At 44.5% G+C, this 19,911-nt stretch overlaps 1 protein-coding gene across 2 annotated transcripts in view; it reads left to right on the forward strand.

The window, feature by feature from the left end:
* Window positions 1-16,070: 16,070 nt before the first annotated feature.
* The window catches only part of WNT11 (Wnt family member 11), a 31,472-nt gene continuing 27,631 nt past the window's right edge, over window positions 16,071-19,911 (forward strand). For both annotated transcript variants that reach the window (XM_064726268.1, XM_064726278.1), the window contains exons 1-2: window positions 16,071-16,198; window positions 19,322-19,542. In XM_064726268.1, coding sequence (XP_064582338.1) covers window positions 19,460-19,542 — 83 coding nt within the window. In that variant the 5' untranslated portion in view covers window positions 16,071-16,198; window positions 19,322-19,459. The remainder of the gene's footprint in view (window positions 16,199-19,321; window positions 19,543-19,911) is intronic.

Consider the following 19,911-nt stretch of genomic DNA (forward strand, 5'->3'; position numbering starts at 1 on the left):
GGCCCTCTGTGCCTCTTTTTCGAAGTTGCCAAGAAAGTTACACATAAAATCATGAGCAAAGATTTTCCATACAGCTTAAAAAATGGGATTTCTCTTCACAATGGCTGTAGGTGGTTTGGGGTGTTCTGATGAAGGACCTGGTCCTGTCTGGCTTCATGTGACAGTGGCAAGAGGAGGAGTATACTTTTCCCTAGCTTACCTTTCACATTTGCTCTGCTTTGCACCAAATTTGATCATCATATTTTACAATTCCACTCCAAGCAGGAAATCTAGACTATGGATCAGTGACTGCCTTAATTTTTATTGACAAATCATGATCTTTATTGGTGGAATTATGAGCTAGCTGGATCTTACTGTCTTTGTGTAATAAGGCCAATATATTGTTACCAGTGTGGTGTTTAAAATTTAATGTAACAAAGAACAAAGGTAGCTTTTTTCACGCTTTCCTTCCTCTCCCTCTCCCTCTCCCTCTCCCTCTCCCTCTCCCTCTCCCTCTCCCTCTCCCTCTCTCTCTCCCTTTCTCTTTTCTTCTTTTATTTTTTCCTTCTCTTTTTCCCCCAACTCTTGTTCTTTTTCCTTCCTTTCTTCCTTTTCTGTTTTGCTTTTTCCAAAACAGAGATCCAGATTTCCAGAATTCCCCTGAAGTGCTGGTGATTATGCTAGTCTGAAATGGGAAAGGTTTGTTCCAGACCCCTGCAGAGCAGTAGGGACCACACTGTCCATCACCTTCAGAGGAAGGAGATCCAACTGAATTAGACACCCACTTCCTTGAATGCTGGAGAAGGCTGAAGCAAATTGAACCTTTTGTGGGCAAGTTTTCATGGTTAGAGTTGGATGGGACCAGCCATCACCTGAAACACAGCAGCTTCCAACCAAAATGCCAGTTCCAGCCTCAGCTCCAGGGCTCCCAATTGCCTTTTGGAGCATCTTCCTTCCCTCCACTGACTATGGATGTTCTAAACTATCTTAGATAATTATTTTAGGTGCTTTAAATGATCTGGTGTGAATAACCACTGTTCCAAATCCACTCCGTTTCTGTTGGAATCTAAACAGGAAAGTCAAGAAGAATATGTACATGAGGTGAAATCATGTGCCTTGCAAGGAATTACTTAGCAGTGATAAGCTCCAGCAAGATGTTGTGTTTCACTTCCAAAAATTTTAAAACAAACAAACAATCAAATAATCAAACAAACCACACCCTTTTGGCTATTTTTTAGGGTTTTTTTCAGGATGGTAGTGATCACAATGATATGCAAAAGATGGGAAGGATCAGGCCTGTGATGCTGCCAGATGTGGTGCCACAGCCAGAGGGGCACATCTGGCTGCTCAGATCCTGGGGTGGGTTGGCAGCACGAGCAGCAGGAGCCGCACTTATCTGTACACAGTGCAGTGTTGTAGTGGTGTCACTGCAGCACATTGAACACTGAGTCCTGTGATACCAGTTTTACAGTCTCCATGCAGACCAAAGCCTTGCTTTAATATTACTCACATTTAATCTTCAGTTTGTAATATTTATTTAATTCCTTCATGTTAAGAACCCCAGAGAAAGGATAGGCCAGTCCAACCTCTCCTGGATTGCAGTTCTAAACTATTAATCTGTCATGTCAGCATATTTTATTAATACTGTTTTCCTGTGTACAATTGGTGGAACACATCATGAGTCACTTACCATCTGCTGTGTAACTGTGTTGTAAAGTGTCTTTCTTCCATAGATTATTGCTTTGATAGATTAGAGTTTTGTACAGTCATGATGCCTCATCCCATCAATTTTAAGCTCTCAGGAGGATGTTCATGGCTAAAGTATCTGATCATTGCAAAAGTCTTTAATGGCCTCTCACTGTGTCCCTGCAGGCTAGGGAAGTGCTGTTGTGCTTGCTTTCCAGATGAGAACGTGTCCAGGTTTTTGTGCTGCATTGCTTTAATGAAATGTGCTTTCTCCTTCTCCTCCACCCCTTCCATCCCTGGCAAAGGGGAGTGATAAGCAGGTCCAGGAGGTAACATCCTTTTCTCCAGACTGAATTGGGGATGGATCTGGGATTGGATGCTTTCCTAGGAGTCCCTTAGAGCACCCTAGGCACTGAGCCATCTGTTGTGCTCTTTGGAGCCTAAACATGTCTGCTCCATCATCTTTTACTCTGGGAGCTGCATGAGTGCCAGGGGTGACCTACAGACCATTGAAGAGAAGCAGCAGCATCCATGGAAGAAAAGCTGCCTGGCTGCCATAAGAATCCACTTCATGCTGATTTAGCTGTATTTAAACCTGTGTGCCTAAGTATCAACAATTATGTTGAGATTAAAGAAATAAATTAGATACAGGGAGGCACCACATCAGAAAGGGTTTATTTCAAGGCTAAAGAAGGTATCTAAAGAAGGTGGGCTGAACTGGAGCTGTGCTTGCTCCATCCCACCTGCAAGACAGTGTCACTCTCTTTCATCAGGCCTTTTCTCTTCAGCATTTCAGAGATGAGGAATCTGTGGGCAGCTGATACATCAGCAGTTCCCATTCTGCCTTCCCTGATGCAGTGTGTCCTCATGGTAGATATTTTTTCCCCCCTGTAAATCCTTGTCCATGAGTCAGCTGTGTCTGTGCCATGCTCAGGATCTACAGCATGAGTCCTATGAAGAGCAGCTGGGGAGGCTCCATCTGGATAAAAGGAGGCTCCTGGGGAACTTCTCACTCTCTACAACTCCCTGACAGGAAGGTGGGGCCAGCTGGGGACTCTGCTCTGAAGGGATAGAAAGGAAGAAGTAGCCTCAAGTTGTGCCAGGGGAGACTTGAATTGGATAAGAGGGAAAATTTCTTCCCCAGAAGGGCTCTGAAGCCCTGGCACAGGGCAGTGATAGAGTCCCCATCCCTGAAGGGATTTAAAAGCTGTGTAGATGTGGCATTTGGGGGCATGAGTTAGTGGCAGTGCTGATTGGATTGGCTATTTAATGGTTGGATTCAACGTTCCTAAAGCTCTTTTCCAGCCTGAATGACTCTGTGATTCTACTGAATTCTCACCTTAGTTTCTCCTGAGGAGACACCTGAAAGGCATTCTGATCTGGTGGAACATATGAGCCCTGATTGGATGAGTTTGGCCCCAGGTTTTTGGAGACCAGTGGTTTCTTGGGAGTTGCAGCTGCTGTCAGATACAAAACCAACCTGAGCTTAAGTGTTCTTTCTGGGAAAACTCAATTTCTCTGGAGTGGGGCTTAGGAAACAAGGACTGCTCAAAGACCTGATTCAGTGACAATTCAGGTAGAATAAGGGGTTCAAGATACTTTAGAGTGACAAATACCTGGTAAAACTTAATTAATGTGGGGTTTTAAATGAATATATGCATTAAATGTTTTAAGAAACTTAGTGTAAAGAGGAACAGATCAAGCATGAGATACCCATGAGGATGTGGAATAAAGATGTCAATCAAAGGAATAAGGGATATCAGCCTGTAGCCCAAGAGAAGCTGAGAACACCATGGCTGTTGGGATGCAGCATTGCCCAGCTGGATTTTCTCTGCATTTTGGCTCCCAGATACTCCAAATCAAAGTGGGCCACCCCTTCTTGCTGTCCCCAAGGACTCACCTCCCACACCTTGGCATGCCCAACACCCCAAAGCAGTGCCCAACACCTGAAAGCAGTTCAGCATCCTCAGGGTTAAATCAGATTTAGTATCCAAGACCTGGCAGCTGAATTTTATCCCAGTGTGAGTTTTTATGATCAAGTTATAGACCCAATGAAGAGAAAAACCACCACCCCCTACCCCCATCCTGCCAGAGAAATCCAGTTTGAGGTTTATAATGGAAATCATGACAGAGTCATGATTGTAGTGGCAGGAACACCATCACTGTAACACAGCTGTAAACTGGTACTGTCCGGGAGAGGAGAGGAGAGGAGAGGAGAGGAGAGGAGAGAGAGAGAGGAGAGGAGAGGAGAGAGAGAGGAGAGGAGAGGAGAGGAGAGGAGAGGAGAGGAGAGGAGAGAGAGAGAGAAGAGAAGAGAAGAGAAGAGAAGAGAAGAGAAGAGAAGAAGCACTTGCTACACCCAAAAAGCTAGAGGAGATGGGTTCAATGACTGGATGGGAAAAGGGCTACTTGCCAAGATGAACTTTCAAAGATTAAATATTTGCTCTGGTGAAAACTATATCCACAGTGTTTCTGCAGCCTCGTGCTAGGGAAGGTGAAATGCTGAACCAGGTCCTCTGCTGGGGAGCACCATGACTCTTTGCACCCTGAGATGGGAAAAATTAAGCATATCCATTTCCAGGATATAGACAGCTGTCTGTATGTGGAAAAATTCAAATTATATAGGGCAAAACAATGCTGAGCTGCAATAATTTTTCATAATGTGGGTTTAATAAGGTGGAGGTGCAGCCTTTTCCAACATTAAACAGGAAAAGAAGCAGTAAAGCTTCTGGATCTCATCTTTGTTTTTATCTGGCCATAAAGGAAGGCAAAACATTTGTGAGTTTCTTGCAAATCCCTGCTCCTGAACTGGCACTCTAGAGCCTGGGTTTGCAATAAGTTTGGTCCATTTTCTCTGGCACCTCTTAAAAAGACAAAGGAGAAATTATGTTTGGCTCCAGCAGAGAGTTGAGAATGAGACAATAAAGCAAAAATAGTCACATTTTATTGCCTTACTCACCAATGGTTTCTTGAGTATGGTATAACTTATGGAAGCTTTGATTTACACTGGTGTGAGTTTTATCTGCTGCTGTCTTGGCCAGTTCATTCTTAATGCTGAGACCTATGGGCCTCTGCTGACTTTCTTGGTTAAATAAATTAAAGGAAATATAAACATTAATGGAAGTCACTTAATTTATGGCTAGATTGGAGCATTGTATCTTACACCATGGGTCTGATCCAAACTCCATTAATACAGATCTTACTGACATCCCTGAATCAGGCCCTATCTTTGGGCTTTTCCTTCTCACTATGAAAGGAACAGTTAAAAATGATTTTAAATGAGATTATATCATCCCTCAAAAGCCATCCTGCACAAAATTTTCAACCCTTGTCACCTCTGGGGAGGCAGTGCATTTGGGATGTTTTAGTGGCTGTTGTTTGAAGGCTGAAGATATTCCTCCCACAGCGATGCCTCCCCCCCTTTTCCTCTCTATGCCAACCATCCCACCCTTTAAATATCTCCTCTTGAAGCATTTTGCAATGCATCACATGCTATTTGTGGCTAAACAGATTTTTGGCTCTTCTGTATGATACAGAACCTACTTCCAGCTCTTCAGGCACTTTCTCAGACTATTTCTTGCCAAAATGTTACTTTTTTTGGCATGTTTGAATGAAAGAAAGCTTTCTGCTCCTTTTATTTTTATTACTTTTTATTTTGTTAATTATTGTTTATTCAGAGATGCTTTCTGACACATATATCTCTGCCAGCAGTAAAACTGCTGGCTTGCCATTCCACTGTCTGCCTTGATGTGCTTTGATATGCTCCTTCCCCGGCTCACCTTCTCTGGTTTAACAAAAAACAACCACCAAACCACCAAAACAAGCAAAAAATGGAACAACAACCAAAGGACATTGCATGCACTTTTTGTGCTGAAGGAAAAAAGAGAAGAAGACAGAAGAACAGGGAGGTATAATTTTTTAAAAAGTGTAAAAATGTAGGAGTTGTCCCACAGAGTATTAGGATGAGTCACAAACTGAGGCTGTTATGTTTTCGCATGGAAGTAGCAAGTTCTGGGTTGTTCTCGTAGCAGAAGTCTTACTGTTATCACAGCTGTGGGAGGTATAAACAGAGGAGTGAGAAGGAGAAGTAGTTCCTCAGAGAATATGGATTATTGTAGTTTATCAAGGCTGTGGCTTTTCAGAACTGATCATGTGCTGTTGATATTAGTAGAACTTTTCCTCTGAAAATCAGGGACTAGATTCAGAAACTGAAAGAGAAGAAGAAAACATTGGGTTAGATCTCTGCTCTGGAGAGGAACAGAGAATATATCCCAGAATGGTTCCAGCCTAGAGCCCTCAGCTTCTGCATGAATGCATTCTTTGGGGTGACACCTAAACTTCTTGGGTCTATAGGCAGGTGGTCCTTGCCAGCAGAGGCTGTTAAAGCACATGGATTTTTATACACATACACCCCCATGAGCAGCTGGGCTCTGGCAGGTGAGGAAGCTGTACCAACCCAGCAGAATGCAAAAAATCACAGAGCCTGATGTCCCTGTTTAAATACCATTTACCAATTCAAGGGAGGTGATTCTGCCCCTCTGCTTGGCTCTGGTGAGATCCTACCTGCGGAGCTGCTTCCATATCCAGAGACCCCAACATCAGAAGGATGCAAAGCTGCTGGGGTGAGTGGAGAGGAGGCTGTGAAGATGCTGTGAGGGCTGCAGCCCTTCTGCTCTGGAGACAGGCTGGGAGAGCTGGGGGTGTTCAGCCTGGAGAAGAGAAGGCTCTGGGGACACCTCATTGTTGTCTTTTTGTACTTAAACAGGGCTTATAAAAGATTTGAAGTGTTATTTTTAACATGGCCACATAGTGATACGAGAAAGAAAAACTCTTTTAAACTGAAAGAGGGTCGATTTACATCCAATATTTACTCTGAGAAAATTATTTACTCTGAGGGTGGTATGCTGTTTGCTTGTATTATTTCTCATTGAATTTAAAATGTTAGGCAGGTGGGGTGGGGTGTCCCCTGTAGGACTCGTGTCCCAAGCCTCTGTGAGCTGATGAAGCAGCATAAGAACCCCAGCTAAGTCATGCCAGTATGACCACTCCCCATCAGGCACATCCTCTAGAGACATCCAGACTCCTGCTTAACTCAGCTCACAGAGATTGGTGACGACAAGGGATGGACATGGATCAGGAGAGACAATTTTGCGTGCTGTCTTCAGGCTTTTGTGGCCACTCCACATTGCAGCTGAGCTTCCATGTTTATCAGCACTGGTGCCTGTGAGGATATGCCCGAGTAAGATGGATCAAGCAAGACCCCATTTCTTTTCCCCATATTTCACCTTAATGAATTTCCTGTGGTCATGCTGACAAGCACCTGACTCTGTGAACAAAGTGACACATGGACATCTGGTTTTCAAATACGTCTTGTATTTGGCTGAGAAGAGAACAAGCTTCATGAACATTTACCCTACAGAGTTCCTCACTTAAAATATCTTCATGAATATTTGTTCTGTAGATCCCAATTCACAATTAAGTAATTTACAATTAAGTGAATAAGTGATATGTAGCAGCCTTTGCTATTCAAGAGTGATGACACCAGGCAGCAAAAGGAACAAATACCTGCCTAACCTTTTGTGCCAGCCTATAATTAATCCTAGAAAAGGCTCTGAACTAAAATTCATGTAACTCAGTGCTGACTCAGGCCATGAATCCATATTATAACCTTAAAGGTGCTGTATTTTGCTCAGAATCTATTTCACAATGTTTTTTATGATGAACATGCCCCAGTATGGAAGACAAACCAAACACTGTTTGTAGGGAAACAGAAAACCTAACAGAACCATGAGGTTGAATCAGTGAGAAATCACATTAGGATTACAGAGAAATCACTCAGGGGAAAAAAATCACTGCTGTCAACAAAAAGGATTCATCTCAGGTGTGTTCCTGGCAGTTTAGGATAACAGCATAACAACCAAGCCTGGCTGCTTCTAGGAAAGGATGAAAGGTTTTCAGAGCATCCCCTTAAAGATCATTCTTTAATGAAACCAATTGAAAAGGAAGATAACTCAGGCTGGATATCTCAAGAATGCCTTAAGCATATATTAAGGAGTGCCAACATAAATCAGAGACTGTGGTTTTGTGTGCTGGTCTCCCAGCAGTGCAAGCAGATGAGGAACTCTGGGTATCCACAGCTGTGTCCCAGCAGGGAGAAAATGGCACCTAGAGTATTAGGAGGGACTTAATAGGACATGGATGCTCAAAAAGTAGACCCCTCTTGAGCTGTACAGATTTGCTTAAAAATTTATGTTTCCAAGTCAGCAAAAGATTGAGTGAGACAGATGTATGAATTGACTCCTGGGAAAAGCAAAGATTTCAGGTAAACCATAAAAGTCTGGTGTTGTCTGTGGTTTATGATTGCATAGCCCAGGGTATATTTGAGAGAGGTTTTCCTTGTCCAAATTGTTCCAGTCTGAGTTTCAAAGAATGGTACCTTCTTTGCTACCTTCTCTGCTGCCTTGCCAACTCTTGTCAAGCTAGGTCATAAGGTGATCATGCCATTAATCTCCTTGCTGTCCTAAGTTTCCGTCAAAACGCAGCTTTTTTCACAGTTGCAAGCAGAAATACTTGGCTGAGCTGGGGCACTGCAGGTTGATTTGAGATCCTTCTCCAGTCTGGGAATTGTACATTCTCTGCTCAAGGCCATGGACTGCACATAACCAAGGTGACCCATGGCCCATCTCGGTCTTGCTTTGCTTTGCCTGGCCTGAAAATGTATCACAGAACCATAGAATCACTGAATCATTTGGGTTGGAAATGATCTGTTAAATCATGAAGTCCAACTGTTCTCCCAGCACTGTCAAGCTCACCACTAACTCATGTCCCCAAGTGCCACATCCTGTTAGATCTGTTAAATCCCTCCAGGGATGGGGACTCCACCACTGCCCTGGGCAGCCTCTTCTGGGGCTTTGCAACCATTTTGAAGAAGAAATTTTTCCTAATCCCCAATCTAAACTTCCTCTGGCACAGCTTGAGGCCATTTCCTCTTGTTCTGTTGCTTGTTACCCAGAGGAAGGATGTCCTTTCAGTGGGGACATTTGTGTCTGGATCTTCAGAAATGTTAAGCCCCTTTGGTCATGGATGGGTTTGCAGAGATGTCCAGTTTCCACTTAGGCTACAGAAATCTTAATTTTTTAAGCACTGGAAGCATTGGAATATCTGTTTAGGAGATATTGTAGCAGGGATGACTGCCTTAAGCCCTGCAAAAAGTCCACCCTCTTTTCTGGAAGTCATTCTTGTCTGAAGACCTCTCCAAAAGCCCTTTGGATAACCTGGCCCTCATGCTGCCTTGCAGGAGATCATCCCGAGGCCCATCACTCAGAGCAAAACCTGGCACAGCTCTCTCCTGCTCCCTGCTTCACATCACAGAGTCAGAATGAATGTTGGGATCAGAGACTAGAATAAAATTGGGCAGAAACAGGCATGTCTAACAAATATCTCGCTTATGATGAGGTGTTTCTGCTCTCAGCCAGCAGCCGCAAAGCAGGGACAGTAATGAAAGGCACCCCCTTGAACATTTTACATTGTTCCTCCTATTCTAAACAGACAATTTATGCATTTTATCCTTTCCAGCTGGTGTCATTCTCTCCACTCTTGCAAATCACTGCTATTAATTATGCACCCACAGCTAAGCCCCCCTGCAAGGAGGACTCCAGCTCCAGCACTGCAGCAAAGGAGGGGTTACTGGACTTCTTTGGGAAGGGAAAGCACTCCTCCACCCTGAAGGGAGCATTCAGCTTTGGAGAGAGGAGTTGACAGCTGGTTTTTATTAGCCTTTAAAAGGCAGTGTTGGGGTAGGTGTGGGACCTTTGGTCTGGAAGAGAAGCCTTTTCTGGTCAGTCCCAGGGGTGGAAGGTCAGGCTAACTTGGTCTCCAGCCAAAAGGCACAAAATTCGAGAAACTGCTTTGATTTTTCTCTGGCTGGTGATGGTAGCTGGGCTGGTGCAGTGGGACAAGAATTGGTCACCGCTGTGGCTTGAACTGGGCATGGACTGGGCACTCCTACAGCACAGATGATGAGTGATGATAATATAGATAAGGCAAGGGAGACAAAACCCACTGATATTTAGGGAAAATGGATTGTGGCCGCACTTTTACAGACAGATAATTGGGATACCACTGCACAAAAATGTCTGCTATTTAAGGGCAAGAGGAAAATGAAGGCAGAATAACTCTTCAGGCTTGCATTTCATGCTGGAAAATGCCATAATTTTCTGTAACATGTCTGATGGAGGAGAAATTTCAGCTTGCTGCAATCTTTCTGATTTACAGAGGTGGCCTTGTATGCCAGAGGAAGGACAAAGAGAAGCCTCATCCCCTTGTAAAGCTGTCTATGCTATAGGTACAAGGCAGTTTTCATATGGCCTCTGTAGGATCTCTCCATCTCTAGGGTTTGGGATCTACAAGAAGAATCACAGAACTTTTGCCTCCTTCTGACTGCAACATCTCGGGACAAAAACCTGTGTGTTATTTACCTCAGAGCTGCCAGGCCTTGCTGAGGCACAGCCAGAGCTGCACCCTCTCCATGCATGATGAAGTGTGGCTGTGATGGATGCTCACAAATCTCTCCTCTGCCTCTGCAGGGACACTCCTTGCCATCCCAGTTGCTGCTGGGTCCCTGCCAAAGTGTATTCTTTTATTAACCCACTGTCTGTCTTCAGAACAACCTCATGATAAAAAAAAAAAGTCATGTATCAGAAGCTATCATCCCCTTCCCAGAGATGTGACACTTCTCCCTGGATGCTGTACAGATCGGTCTTGTACCAATGTATTTGCCCCTCAGAAGTAACAATTCTTGCTGTGAGGCAGTCCAAAGCAATGACTCCTCAATTATGTTCCCTAGTCTTGATTTAATTTGGAAGAACTTCACTTTCTGAGTCCTTACTTTTTCATATATGCTCCTGCTCTTCAGCATTTTGAAAATTATTTTAGCATCAAATAGTCTTTTCTTATTCTCCCTATCAGAAAATAAAGTATGTATGTGAAAATTAAAAATTAATGTTATAATAATTTAGCTTATTTCTAGTAAGGGGCAGAGCCTTTTAAAAAAATGTCCCTATCAATGCTTGAAATTGAAACTTAGGAAACCAGTGAAAAAATTGTATCTGCTTAGCTAGTAAATAGGGTCAAGGGCACAAACCTGGTCACTGACCTGTCATTTATTATTATACATGATTTCTCACCAAAAAACCACTCACTAAAGTCAATGCAGAGCTTGGGAGATTTAAGAAAGATGTTTCCTGTTGCAGAGTGTGGGTAATGGAGCTTAGTTTTCCATTCCAGTTGTGCTTTGGGACAGTAAATGGCCACAAAGTTATTTATATTTGTAGCTCAAAGTTATTTATATTTGTAGCTGGAGCCTGTGCCTCAAGATGACCGGAATACTTGTTTAAAATGTAGGAATGGCATCCTGTAACATGCTTGGGCACCTTCCAGCTACTGGTACCAGTTCAACAATTTCAAAAAAATTCATTGGGAGCATTTATCCATGGCTTCTTTGGCTGCCACATGAAGAACACACACCAATGTTGGGTGAAATGCTGCTCTAACCACTTTGGGAGGATGGCAGCTTTTGCAGATCATTCATAGCACACAGGATCTTGAAATTCACTGATAAAACTGTAATACCACACCCAACAATACAAATAATTGTATCCTATCATTAAATATTTGGAGAGTGCCGTGACTCAGCACACTGCTGTAGAGATTTTTTAAATGAATGAGCATGGACCTCTGCTCCATCAGAGTTTACAGTGCAGTCCTGGATCTGCAGATGTGTAATATTTTCCTGAGTCATCCATGGAGGGTCTTCTTCTATGGAAGGGACAGAAGAAGAGAGATAGGAGATACACACATAAAAACAAATTATAAATGAAATGCTACTGAAGGGTGCATGGGTAGTCCTAGGGCATTAGTAACAGAAAATTCCTTTTTTGTGTCTGTGTGGTTGGTTGAAATCCAGTTGAGTTCAGCACCTGTGTGGTGTCTTGCTCTCAATTGCAGAGTTATGGTTTATATAATGTGATTCTGGGAAGGTGTGCAACAGATTCAGGACTTCTGCAAGGGATTGCAGGACTCCTTGAGTGAGAGTCACTCCTGCTGAGTTGCATTTGAAGTCAGAGACAGGTGTAGCTGAAGTCTGGGTGCAGGGAGTCTCACCTGTGCTGTCCATGATAGCTTTTAAGACTGATGTCAGTCTTCTAAAGCTCAGGGGAGACCTTATCACTCTCTACAACTGCCTGAAAAGACACTGTAGGGAAGTGGGAGGGTCAGTCTTTTCTCCAAGGTATCAAGCAATAAGACCAGAAAAACAGAATCAAGTTTCACCATGAGAAGTTAAGGTTGGATATTACAAGAAATTTCTTCTCCCAAAGGGTTTTTTAGCCCTGGAACAGGGTGCCCAAGGCAGTGTTGCAGTCCTAATGCCTGGAGGGATGTAAAAGCTGTGTGGATGTGGATGTGCACTTGGGGACGTGGATTCGTGGTGGGCTTGGCAGTGCTGGGGGAATGCTTGAACTTGGTGATCTTGTAGGGCTTTTCTAACATAAACTATTCTATGATTCTGTGTCCCAGCTCCATAGACACTCTTTGTAAATCCTGCATGGACTTGCTGGTAGATTTTGAGAGGTCTTCATGTTTTGGAGGTTACCTGGTGCAACAGATGACAATAAAACCTTATTTTCCAGTTCAGTTATCTTTCTCACATGATAATGAATTTCTTACAGCACCCCAAACATATTTCCAAAGTTTACCAAGAATATGATTTTACGAACATTTCAGTCTAATAACTAAGTCAGTTAGGAAATGCAATCTTGAAAATCTCATCCAGGTGCCTCTCCTTCCGTTAATGGATGGATACAGCCACACTCTGTGAAATCTTTCTTTGCAGACTGCAAAGCAAAAGTGGGTTCTTTGCTCAACATCCATTTGCTTCCCTGGGGCTTAAATGCCAATGGAAAGCCCCAGCTCTGGTTTGTTAATTGTCACATTTGTTTGACCAGTTCTGTTTTAAGAAAACCCCATAAAAAATGGTGAATCATTGTCTCCTGCTGATGGGAATGGTAATAGCTTTGATCCACAGAAGCAGTAGGACTCCTGACTTTTAATGACTTCTAATGACTGCTAAGCTTTTAGATTTAGATTACTGGTTCAGCACCCAGGTCTGGTGAAATAAACCCTCCCATGCACACCTTGGCAGTTCCCAACCTCCCAGGTGCCCCAAAAGCAGCCATGCTTTGCCACCAGAGGATGAGGAGCAGGAGACAAAAAACTGCAAGAATTCAACCATGGACTTCCCTGATTCATCAAAGCACTTAGAATACAATATGTCCCATAAAGAGTATTTAAATATGTGCTGAAATAGTTTGGCATATCAAGCCTGAGGGCTTGACTGTGTACAAAATTTCTCAGATTAAAGGTTTTGAATGGTTTTAAACTTCCCAAGGCTCTTCCTGGATAACTTTCTGTATGCATGTGGATAGTGCAGAGCATATTTATCCAATATCCTTCATGTATGTATCCTTCAGATTTCTTACTCTTTGTCCCACCTTTTCACTTGTATCTCCTATGTCCTTCTGTCATGATGAACACACGGCAAGTAGCTCCCATGGACATTGCAACAAGTAGATATTTATACTCCAGTGCCATTTTTTAATAATTCCTCTGCATGTCAGACACGGTATAGAGGTGCCCCTGTCAGTGCTGGGCTCAATGCTCTTACAGGGATTTTCTAACTTTAATGATTCTTTGATTCTGTGCCTTAACAATTTGTTAGCACTCAACAAAACCACACGGATTGGAACCATTTCCTTCTTTCCATATTCCTTTTTGCAACAATTAGGTTGCAAGATGTGGCTGGGGTGTGTATTCTATTGCCACCTGTTACAGGTGTGGCAGTTATCTTCTGTTAATTGGGCAGCTTCCTTTATCTCTTCCATGACCAATTCTCCCTCTGGGGAGATGGTTTCTGTTAATGGGCCATTGAGTGTCACTGCATGGCTGATAAAATTACAGCATCCCCTTGTCAGAAGCTCCCCCCAGAGAGAGGAGCCAAGCATTCCTTCCTGGATATAATCTGGGAATCGGAACACCAGAGACAGCCTTTTCTCACTGGATTCCCAGAGGAGCACCTGTTTTCTCCACAGAGAAGACCAGGCCCATCTACACCACCACCACCAGACCTTCAGAGGAAAACTACACCCTTCTACAGGATCACTGCTCCAACAGAACCACATCTGTCACTCAAGCAGGACTGCAGCCACAATTCCAATTGGACTGCTACCAACACCCTGACCAACAGGGTGTCAGGTTGTATTCTGATTCTGTCAATGTTGTTTTGTATTACTGCATTCTTATTTTTATCTTTACTTTTTTTTATTCCTAGTAAAGCACTGTTATTCCTGCTCCCATATCTTTGCCTGAGAGCCCCTTAATTTCAAAATTATAATAATTCAGAGGGAGGGAGTTTGCATTTTCATTTCAGGGGAGGCTCCTGCCTTCCTCAGCAAACACCTGTCTTTCCAAACCAACACTCCGCACCATCACCTCTCAGCACCTGTTAAGGCCAGTCACCTCTCAGCACCAATATTAAGACCATGAAGATCCTATGGAAGGACTCATCTCGCTGTGTTGTTTGCACAGTTCTGAGCACAGCAGATGCCTACTGCATAATCATGAGTATTACAAGTGCCACAACTTGCTCCTTCTACTCCTATTGACTAATAACAACTGCATTTTCCCTACTGCCCTTTAAAGGTTAAGGTAATTTGGGAAAAGGGTATTTATACAGAAATCAGAGCATTTGCACAGCAAATCAGACTGTAATAGATATACCAGGCAATTCCCCCATGTAAATAATTCCTCCCTGGAGAACCCTGACAAAACCTCCTCCTCATAGGTACGCATTTGTGGGGGCCAGAGGGATGGGAGAAGGGCCAGGCAAATGGAAGTTTGGAGCAGTTTGAGCAACTGGGCAACTGTCACACAAAGAAAAATGGACATACTGTGCAAAACAAATAATATAATGGCTTTGGGAAATTGGGATTGTGTATACAGGGTTCTTTGCAGTTCACACAGGAACTTTTGTGACTTGTTATATGAATGCAATCAGCAAAGGGACACACACACAAAAAAATATCCTCTATAAGTAGCTGTCCTGAAAACAGACCGTAAGGAAACTCTTCTGAGTGTCTTGATCCAGAGACTAAAGCATTTATTCTCTTTCCTTTCACCTGAAACCCACAATTAAACCAAATGAAAAAAAAATACACAAGTACTTTTGCAACCAGCATCCATTTTTTCAGAGCCCATAGCTGACAGATGTCTTAAATTCAGACTCATGAGGCCTTAAGTTCAGAAGCCAGTTGTGCTTTTCTTTCTTACGGGGTTTTTATCTTAAGGTTTTTTCTTCTAATTGTTTTGTTGTATTTTCCTTCTTTTTCCTTTTTTTTTCTTTGTTCATTTGCCCTTTTTTGTTGCTGTTTTTTTTTAAATTTTTTCTTTTCCTTTTTATTAACCTCTTTTCATTTCTTTGTTTTTGCTTTTATTCTTTTGTTTTTCTTTTCTCCTTTGTTTCTTTCCCCCTTTTCCCTTTTCTTTTTCTTTTTTCTATTTTCTTTTAATTTTTAAATTTTATTTTTCTTTTCCCTTCTTGTTTTTCTTTCTCTTTTTCCCTTTTTATTTTTTTACTTTTCCTCTTTTCTTGTATACGTTTTCTTCTCTTCTCTTCTCTTCTCTTCTCTTCTCTTCTCTTCTCTTCTCTTCTCTTCTCTTCTCTTCTCTTCTCTTCTCTTCTCTTCTCTTCTCTTCTCTTCTCTTCTCTTCTCTTCTCTTTTCTCTTCTCTTCTCTCTCCTTTTCCTTTTCCTTTTCCCTTTCTTTTTCCTTTTTACATTTTCCTCCCTCTTTCTCTCCCATTAGCAGGCAATCACCAAGCCTCCAACCCCGAAACCGACCTGAAAGCAAAATCCAGACCTCCCCATCTGCTCTTCCCACCGATCACAGACGATTAGAGCAGAGGTTTGGAACCTGCAGGCTGACAGCAGGACGTGCTGAGGTACAGCTTGAGCAGGGGCTACCCTGGGCGGTGATTCCCGACCCTCGCAGAGGAGCCCGATCTCCCGGCAGAGCGCGGTGAGTGTCCCTGTCCTTGTCCGGGGCAGGGCAGCGCGGAGCACCCCGGCCGCGCTCACCATCCGGCCAGAACCCCGACTCGCTGTTTTCGTTGCTAATCACTGTTAATCATTAACCTCTCATTAGAATAACACCGCTGGGTCCCCGCCGTGCCCGGGGGCCGCGGCCGAGCCCCCTGCCCTGTCCCGGCCCTGTGCGGGGATGGGAGCGGGGAGGGGATGCGCAGAGCCCCGCGGGGCCCGGCCTTCCCGCCAGGGCATCCGCGGGGCGCGGAGCCTTTTGTTATGCTAATCCGGGCTGACATCACCCCGCATATCAAAGCCGAGGGGCCGCATATAAGGCGGCTGCGGGGCCTCCCCGGCAGAGTGGCCCGGCTCCCCGCGCAGCCCGCTCCGGGCCGAGGTAAGCGGGGACCGCGGGGCGAGCGAGCGCTGCCGGGAGAGGTGGGAAGGGGACAGCGGCTCCGGGCAGCCCCTCGGAACGCCCAAGGTGCGGGGCTGGCCCAGAACAGGGGTTTGCGAGGCGTGGAGAGAATTACAAGGAGAGGGGATGCATCCCGGAGGATGCAGGGGAGTAGGAAGACGCTAAGGGGTTCGGCGGAGAGAGGATTCTTAGAGGCTGCAAAGCAGACCGAGGAGATGCCTGAGAGAGAGGCGGCTTGGAGACTGCAAGGGAGAAGGGAGATCCGGAGGACTGCAAGGAAAAGGGAGACCCGGGAGGATGCATGGGGCAGGGAGAACCGAGGGAATGCGAGGGAGAGGGGAGGCTGGAGACTGCTAGGGAGACGGGATACCCGGGGGAAAGCAAGGAAGGAGGAGACTCGGAGGCTGAATTAAGAGACCTGACACCCGGCAAGGGGAAGCGTGAGTGCAGGAGCGAGGGGAAAGGGAGACCCAGAGCGTGGAGAGACCCGTGCCCGATGAGCTGCAGGGGAGAGGAGAAACCCAAGAGTTGGATGGGACACCGGAGACCCAGGGGCTGGTGGCAGAGGGGGGACGTGGAGCTGCAAATGTGCAGGGCAATGCAAGGAGCTGCAGAGGAGAGAGGAGTCGGGGAGGCTGCAGGGTAAGGGGGACACCCAGGGGCTGCGGGGGACAAGGAATATCCAGAAGGCAGCAAGGGAGTGGTGAGACCCGGCAGCTGGAATCAGCTCCACCACCAGCTCTATTCCTTTGCTCCCACTCCTCGCTGCAGGTCATCTGGGGATGTGCTACCCCTAAACCAGGCTGCTGGGTTCTTGGAGAGAGCTGCAGGCTGGCAGCAGAGTCAGGTGGATGTCTTTGTTTCCTGGATAGGAAAACTGGAAAAATGTGAGCTGAATACTCACACTTTTATGTACAGTTAAAATTGCCTGTTCTCATCCCTGAGGTCCAGAGTCTTGGAGGTGACTGATGGGAGTGTTTTCTGTGTGCCAGAGTGTGGCTGGCTGCAAACAGCCTTGAGGTGAAGAGAAAAGAGAGCTTTGAGTTAAAAGCAGCTCCTGCTTTTAGGAGTCCACAGGCCACTTGCTCTTGGTTTGATCAGTGACCCAGAGCTCACCAGAGCTGTAAACATCACATCTGCCCCAAAGCGTGTCCCACCCTTGCAAATTGCTCATGCAAATGTAATCTGTGTTGGACTGAGTGGAAAAATGCATTATTACCTCTCCAAATAAAAGGAGTGCAATTGCATGCAAAGCTTACAGTTCTTTGGATAGGTATGGAGGAATTAGATAATTTCTCTTCCACTCCAGGGGTTGAAAAAACCCTAAATTGTGACTTTTTCAAGTCAAGGGGGGAGAGTAGAGAATGGTGTTGGGTGGTCAGGTTTAGATGAGAGTGTTTTGGACCATCTGAGACATTTTACACCCACTTCTTGTGTTGTCCAGTAGTTCACAGGGGCGAGATAAGGGGTCTGAAATATCTAAATAGACACTGAAAGGCATGGGCAGGATTAAGGGTTGAAGGTTTCCAGTGTGCTTGTGGAGCAGTGGGAAGAAAAGGGCTCCCAAATATTAAAAGATACAAAATACTCTGAAACAAGAAGCATTATGCCTCATGGGAACACTGCCTTCAAGGGATGCATCAAACCCAAATCCAAGCGGGCATTAAGGAAAAACAATCCATGGCAATGAAATCCTGCCTCCCTTGTAGGCAGTCAGTTTTGTGTTGGACTTCAAGGGAGCCAGGAACTCGCCCCTAGAGGTTATTAAACTCCTTTGTAATAACAGCACTTCTCTCAAAACCCTTTACGCCAGGCGCTGGGGCTGGGATAGCCAAAAAGCAGCCTGAATAGAAAAATATGCTGCAGATGGCAGAGAAAACACTCAGAAATATTCATTCCCCCCAGCCCAATTGCTCCCCAAATGGGAATATTTAGGCAGAAAGCTGCAGCAGGGCAAATCCAGAGCTGGGGATCAGGTAGGATACCCTTTTTCCAGGGTAAGAGGTCTCCCAGAGTGAAGCTGACTGCTCCAACCATTCCCAATCCCTTCCCAAACCTCTTTGAGGGGGTGTTGTGGGGGGATGAACAGTTACAGTTTGGGTTTGCCAGTGTGCTGTGCAATGGGTTGGGAGACCCCAGAGATGCAATGTGGTGGGCAGGTTTTTCTGTTTATTTTACTGTTGTCTTTCTCATGGGATGGGAAACCACTGCAAAGACCACAAAAAGCAGCCTGGAGCAGTGTCTGAAGTGAGTAACTGAAGGGAAACCCATTTACTGCTATTAATACTGCTGCTAAAATAAGCAAGCCATGCCCTGGAGACAGAGAGGACCCCTCTAAGGATTTAAGTCCTGCATCTGGTTTGTTTATCTGTTTGGCCCGAAGAAGGAAAAAACCAACACAAAGAAAAGGGGTGTGGGGTATCCTTGAGAGCTTTTTTGTCTCCTCCAGGCTGCTCCCTGGAGACAAAAATGGGATTTTATGTTTACAAAGTTGTAGCCTTTTCCGCGAGCTCCAGGTGCCAAGGGCTTGGAAGAAGTGAGAGGCAGAGTTAATGAGGTGAGAAGAAAAGCAAAAGGTAAAGAGCAAAACATATTTATTGTAAGAGATCAGAGAGAAACATCTGCAGGGCAAGGGCACCTGCATTAAGTAGGGAAATGCAGTTTTTATTATTTGTCTTCTCTGTAGAAAAAAAAAATCTGGAGAGAAGAAAGCAAGAGATGAATAGCTGAAGATTTTAGCTAATGTAAAGATCTATCTTTTTTTTTCCTTCTTCTTCCTAAGGAGTTGCACAAACTTTTTGGAGAGGGGAAGAAAAAAAACCTAGTAAAGTGAAGCAGTGAATGAAGTCTTGCCATGTGCAGGGTTAAATGGAAACACACAATCAGACCATAACTCTTTGTAATTCAACCCATACGGTTTGTCTGTCTGTTGACTCGAAAGGTTGTATCGAGGCTTGGCAAGGGAGAGGACTGAGAAGGGATAATCCAAACCTTTTCATGATTCATAAGCCACTCCTCTGCAATTTGGATAATAGATTTCTCTCTCACAGTGACTTGCTAAACTTCGGAGTTAACCGTAGCTCGGGCTCTTTCTCCTTTCAGGTTTTTCATCTCCAGGAACGAGCATTACCCAAACTGAAGGAAAATACACTGCGCAAAATATTAAGAAAACTCCTTTTTAAAAAACAAATTTCTTTGGAGAAGCTGATTTCCTTTGGCTAGCAGGAGAAAGCGGAGAAAATGAAGCCAAGTCTGCGATTTTTCTTAGCTGGTTTTCTGCTGTTGATTCTGCAGACAGGGCTTTGCTATGGGATAAAATGGATGTAAGTATCTGGCTCTATCTCTGCATTTTTAATGTTTTTGTAGGAATTGCTGGTCTCTTACCTGTTTGTACAACTGCTGCTTGAGGCATGCTGTAAACTGTTTAAAGAGCAGCAAGCACTGCAATTCTCCAGGCATTGATTGATTTCAAGTGTGTGTACTAGGGGCTTATGCTAACAATATCTCCATCTTCTTTCTAAAATATGCATGATTTAGGCCCATTTGGGTTTTTTTCTCCTCATTGATACCAAGGGAAAGGCACACACTTGAATGCTCGCATGAGCCACTTAATGAAGCTCCTAGCATGAGCTCCTGCAATGCTGGGAAACTCTCGCACCAGGACCCCTGGCTGTGCTGAGTAGGAGCTGAGA

The sequence above is a fragment of the Zonotrichia leucophrys genome, chromosome 1 (genome assembly GCF_028769735.1).
Source record: "Zonotrichia leucophrys gambelii isolate GWCS_2022_RI chromosome 1, RI_Zleu_2.0, whole genome shotgun sequence".
In the NCBI taxonomy this organism is placed as follows: Eukaryota; Metazoa; Chordata; class Aves; order Passeriformes; family Passerellidae; genus Zonotrichia; species Zonotrichia leucophrys.